Source organism: Euwallacea similis, chromosome 6 (assembly GCF_039881205.1).
Source record: "Euwallacea similis isolate ESF13 chromosome 6, ESF131.1, whole genome shotgun sequence".
Taxonomy (NCBI): domain Eukaryota; kingdom Metazoa; phylum Arthropoda; class Insecta; order Coleoptera; family Curculionidae; genus Euwallacea; species Euwallacea similis.
In genome coordinates, this window is record NC_089614.1 from 7,111,314 (window position 1) to 7,117,313 (window position 6,000).

Here is a 6,000-nt window from a genome sequence, read left to right on the forward strand (position 1 = left end):
GCTAGTCAGTGCCTATAAGGGAGCAAGAACGAAGCCTCTGTGCTCCACTTCAATGTCGGTTTTTAAGGCCGCGACTCACTTGAGCAGACATTTGCAATGTAATGCTAAAGACGAGCATTACAATACAATGCTAGTAGTCTTGGCAACGCGAATGATCATTTTGAATGTTTGACTCAACAATGCTGCACTGCTTTCTAGAGACTATCAGTCAGTCGGTTTTCAAATGGTAGACGCTTCTTACTATTTTCGCATTGTAATGTACTATTAATGCGATAAAGATCAATAAAAAAAAACTTGCCATCAGAGCACTCCATTGCTTTACATAAATTTCGCAAAATTACCAAAATACGTGTTTCGTTGGTCTTCGATTCGTTAAAAAAATAACCGTCAAGTGGAGCACGGATGCTCCGTTCGTCATTCGAGTTCAATTCGCGCTTTCTTATCTGCATTGATTAGCGAATGTTCGTGTTCCATTACAATATTTAGTTAAAGTCAGTCGCGGGCCTTAAACGAAACTTTTTGATTGTTGCATTATAAGTCAGTACGCATCGTGAATCTGCCATTTCAGAATCGACTGTCCATAAAATAGTGCAGCTCTGTTGAGCCAAGCATTGAAAATGAGTAGTCGTGGCATGAAGAATACGAGCATTGTAATGTACTGCTCGTCTTGAGCATTACATTGCAGAAAAACTGCTCAAGTCAGTCTTGACCTTTAAGCTTTGCCATAAGAGACAGCAGTACAATTCAACACGTCAGTTTAGTGCTACAAAAAGAATGCCAATAAAAACACACGATGAGCGATTATAGAGTCGATCAATAAAAGTAACTATATTTTGGGAGTTCCACCATAAACAAAAAAATGTTTGAGATGCTTTTATTTCCCCTTTCTCTTCAAACGTCGTAGTCTAGATATGTATATGTACCGAACTGTATGTCAGTTTTAAAGGTGAGTTAAAAGAGTTTTTATCATTCACTGGAAAACAGTGAGTCGTATAAAAAACTCCAAAGACAGGTTTTTTCGTGAAGATAAAATCTCGAATTCAAGAATGATTTGTATTGTATGAAACAGCAGTAGCATGCCAACGTTTTTTTTTTAATATTCAGCGGCATGCTTGAACGCCACTGGAAAATGAAAATTCCTTGAATGTCTCATGAGATCTCCGATAGTTCCCCAAAAATGCTTTAATAATTGCCAAAAGATTAATTAAAATTACTTACAGGTGCTAAGTAAATTTTAAAAAATTTCGTTTGAAAAATCAAACAATCCAAGAATACTTTTTACAAGTTACTTAAAACCGAAATGAACTAGACTAAAAACCTGTGGAAATTTTAACAGAATTGTTAAAAAAATGTGTTAAAATTATTACATGTGTATTTTAGAAATTAGTTAAAAAAAACAAAAAATGTTTTCTTTAAAAAAAAAAGAATTGCCAAAAATTCCACAAAAAATTCTTTCAAAGTAAAAATTCATGAAAAAAACCCAAAAAAAGTTTTAAAAAAATTCCAAGAAAAATTCCTTGAAATTTCTGAGGGTTAAAAAAATATCTTGATAACAATATAATCAAGACGCAAATTACTGAAATTCTAAGAAGTTAGAATCTTTGACAGAATCGACAAAATACTTCAAAGATCTCGTGAAATCGAGAATAATATAGTGTACCATCTCATTTGGGCCAACCTGAGCACACAAGTTCACTTGACTTCATCACCAGGCTGAAGGTTTTGTAATCAGACTGTGTCGATTAAACTATTAAGACGTTATTAAGAGGTTTCAGAAATGATTTTGAGGCTACTTATTGCACAGTACTGCTCCTAATGATGAAAGTTTGTCTATCTATCCACATTGGAGAGGAGATGAATTTCCCAAGAAATTACCATACGTACCGGAATACATCTATCCCATTTTTTTATCCCGTTCCAAGGGACGAAAGAGAGATAAATCTTTTGAAGGAGGGGATAAATGCCTATATGGAATGCCTATGAAGTTAATGAACGACAAAGGTTGTTGTAATAATTTGAACTACTATATAATACTACAACTCTTATTATCAAGAGTTTTCTAAAGTTTAGAAGAGATATCTCTCATGGCACTTCACAGCAGTTAAGCCTCAAGCTACGTGGATTAATCATGATTACTTTTGAGTTTTTATATGTTGACATATATGACATAATATGTATGTATAATAAATTCCCTTGGTAAAATAGTATTGCCAAAAGTGTCAGATTTCTCTTTAAATGCCACTGGGCAATTAAAAAAAATTACACACATAAAAAATTCAAGAGGCGTGCAGGAAACCATAAATCTCGTCGGCAATTTCTTGTGTGTCGCATTTTTGATGGATTTTTTGCATCTTTTAGCACTCCCGGACGATTTAGGACCTTCTTGATAATAACGGGCTGAGAAAATGTAGAGGTGTTAATAAGCATTTAACCAAAAATTATGACTAGCAGCAAAAACTCTTCAGATTCCAAATCCCAACAAATCCTTTGACAATATTTAAAGGCGACAAAAATGATTCAAAAAATTTGGTGCCAACAGCTCTCTGGGAACCGCCTACCTAAAAGCTTTATATTGATACTCAGATAGATTATGCAGATAAGCAGAAAAAATTAATTGTGCTTCAATATATAGTATCTACCACTATTGCTGGGTTTTATGGGTATTTGTGAGTGCTAAATATGGTTTACTCATGACCCTAGGAATCAGCTTAAGAATGACATGGACATTTGTTCTAAGCCATAGATTAAACAAGTTGAAAATGTCTCTTCGTGAATCCTGAACATGCTCGTTACCAAAATAAATATCACATAATAAACACACACACCAGGTTTCAAATAAAGCACTCACTACATTTATCTCGGTAATGTTTATGCCATAGTTTGATTCCTTTTAAAGCACAAAGAACAGCACTTCACTAGAACTTAAATTTTAATGAATTTTTCATTTTTGATATGGGAGACTACTTGACTGGTACAAAATATCAAGGTAGTATATAAAAAAATATATTAAAAAAAATATCAAAGTACAATAATATAAACAAGCATATTGGAACCCAAATGATAACAACCAGCTTTTTGAACATAGTGAATAGTAAGTATACTTAAAAGGTATGCATAATTGCGATAAAGCTGAAATGGCAAAATATGAGTGAAACCTAAGACCACCCAAGAAACTAAGCCGAGAAACATTTGTTTTGCTTTATTCACATTGAGAAGTTCCATATACCCTGAAAATATTTTAAAAAATGCAAATAAACTCAGGGATTAGTCCTATAAGCTATTTTCAAGCAGTTGACACCGACATGACCCTAAGCCCCACGGAAGCAAAGGAAAACCGCTTAGATGGTAAAAGCTCTGGAGGAGCCTTTCCCATCTGATCCGGCTTTTTCAGACTTCAAAAATGTTCTGGTCTTACCTTAAGTATAATAAAATCCATGTATGAGTTGAGGTTTCAACCGGAAATGTTGGCCAAAGCAAGGATGAAGGAGAAAAAGTTCACAAAAGAAATTTCGGTAAAGCGCGTCGGAAAAGTGAGCTTTTGTTCGAAGTTTCCGCGCCGCAACGCGAAATATTCACTTTCGAGCTTCCCGAGCCGCTAGAGAGCGCTCCTCAACGACTCGACGGTCGCAACAAAACTGAATAATCTTCAGGTCTGTACTCTGTACGTACTGGCATAGCAAGGCAAAGCACAAAGTTTAGCTTTCGATGGGACGCACTCGCTTGGCATGTGCCCTGTACATTATAAAAACTATCATTATTACAGTCGGAACTTATGTCACGTCACTTTTCAACTTTATGAATGCATATTGGGAAAGACGGGAACGCATTTTTACAAAATACAATTTATCGTGTGGATAGTAGTCGATTTTTAAAGAGAAGTCGTCTAGCACTTTAATCCAACTTTTCTGGTTACCATTTTCTTGATACAAGCAATTAAAATTTTTCAGGATGAGTCATTATAGGTGAATACACAAAGTGCACTTATTTCATTGTCAAACGCTCAAATAATAATAGCTTTCAGATTTCAATGTACAAAACAAATTTTTATATCGAAATTCGTCAAGTTAGCTCAAGTTATGTAAAATAAGAAAAAATTAATTGGAATGTACCTTATATAATTTACAAGTTTTTTATTCAGCACGATCTTTGACACCCATCCTTGAACAACGAATCTACTAAATACCAAAATTTCCACTTTGAGTTCTGAAAATTCCTCAATGAGTCTGAATTATTAAATACGACAACGTAACAAAGAAAATTCTATTGTCGGTAATTTCTGAGTTATGAATAGCAAGTTTGAAAATACTTATAAATTCTTATAGTCGCCGAAAGCGTGATAACGATATCGATGTGTACAAGGTGGTTCAAAGAGCCGCACTATTGCGATCTTGGAAACCATAAGAGATGCCTAGCATAAGAAAAACAAGAACAAAGAAGAATAAGAAAATCCGAATAGTTCTGAAGTCATGTGGAAAGTAATGAAAATTGTCCAAACCGTTCTATGTTTGACAAAGCTCCATTTAATTAGATATTTTAAAAATCATATTTATATGCACTATTGTCGTTTTTCCTCACTTCCATATAAAATGGAGGAATTTAAATGTTTATCCGTCGCTTTAGTTTCATGTCACTATCATCAATTTATTTGCCTCTTTATAATTATATTTGTCATTTATTGAACCACCTAAAGACATAAGACCCAAGAATAAATTTTAAAAAGCCATTATAGCAAAGGAATATGTTTCTCTTCGTGCGCGTTATTTTCTATTTAAGTTTTTTTTATATCCAAGAGAGTCAGCCAATCGAAATCGCCAATATGAAATACAAATTTCTGTGATGTTGACCTATTTAGCTTTAGGTTTAGTTTAATTGCTGTAAAAGCATTTTTAAATATTATACTGTTTTAATATTATATTTTTTAAATGAATATTTTTAATATTATATAATGTAATTATGTAATGGTTTGTCAAAAATGTCTGTATAATGTCTGCGCAATGGATGTGCGGGTTCGGATTGTATATGTATAAGTATTTGGGTTCTAAATGAAAATTTGTTTAAGGTATTATTTATTTTTTAACAAAATAAAATGTGATACGACAAAACAAATAACTTTTTTACAATTTTGCCAAATAAATAATAAATTACACAAACAAAATTTATCGTGGGAATCGTTCTCTCGTAGCTATCATTTTTTCCAAAGGTGTATAAGTCATTGCCATCATGAAAGCTCAGACATGTGCATATGTATTACCAAAAAAAGATGATGGTGGGTTACTATGCCCATTTTATAAGTGAAGTCATTCGGAATGTTTCTATTCTTAAAAGGCACTTTGGTACAATTTAACCGACCTTATATCTTTTACGATAACCGATCCTCAAACACGTAAAATCAATTTGGAACATCCTGTGTAATTAAGGGTATTTATGTGTTATTAGAATCTGCAGGTGATATCGTTGGAAAAATTTGCAGGATACATGTATATTTAAATATGCAGTAACCTAATCTGCGTTTTGAAGGTGTTCAATCCTGAAAGAAAAAGCAACAAGAATAAAAGTGTCACTAGTATCCCTCAGAAATGTTTAGTTTTAATTTAAATTTTTATCAAAGGAAGATTTTATAATGTTAACTAATGAGTATTTTTATACAGATCTGAATGAGGAAAGATATTTCATCAAATAGAAAAATTCAAAAGAAATTATAATTGAGAGTCTTAATCAATGATTGCCCTAAATTGATTTTACATATGCATATTTTAGTCAACTTTACTTTATTAATGATTTATTCATTCTTAATATTTTGAAAATTTTTGCATCATTTCAATTTTTAAAGCTTGGATTTAATTTTTAAATAGTGCTTTCATCGAATCTTGAGATTTGTTTTTCATCAATTCTCGAAATCCTCCGAAGCGTAGAGTATAGAGCATGCCATTACAGTTACTTCCCATTAGATGCGATCCTATAGGCCGCATTTTTAAAAAACCAATCATATTGAAATTCGAA

General features: G+C 32.8%; 1 protein-coding gene across 2 annotated transcripts in view; it reads right to left on the minus strand.

The window, feature by feature from the left end:
• The window catches only part of Slip1 (SLo interacting protein 1), a 79,769-nt gene extending 76,119 nt beyond the window's left edge, over positions 1-3,650 (minus strand). Inside the window, exon 1 of one of the 2 annotated variants that reach the window (XM_066390836.1) lies at positions 3,416-3,650. In XM_066390836.1, the coding sequence (XP_066246933.1) occupies positions 3,416-3,436 (21 nt within the window). In that variant the 5' untranslated portion in view covers positions 3,437-3,650. The remainder of the gene's footprint in view (positions 1-3,415) is intronic. The other variant, XM_066390834.1, reaches the window with a different exon arrangement.
• Between the last annotated feature and the right edge of the window lie 2,350 nt (positions 3,651-6,000).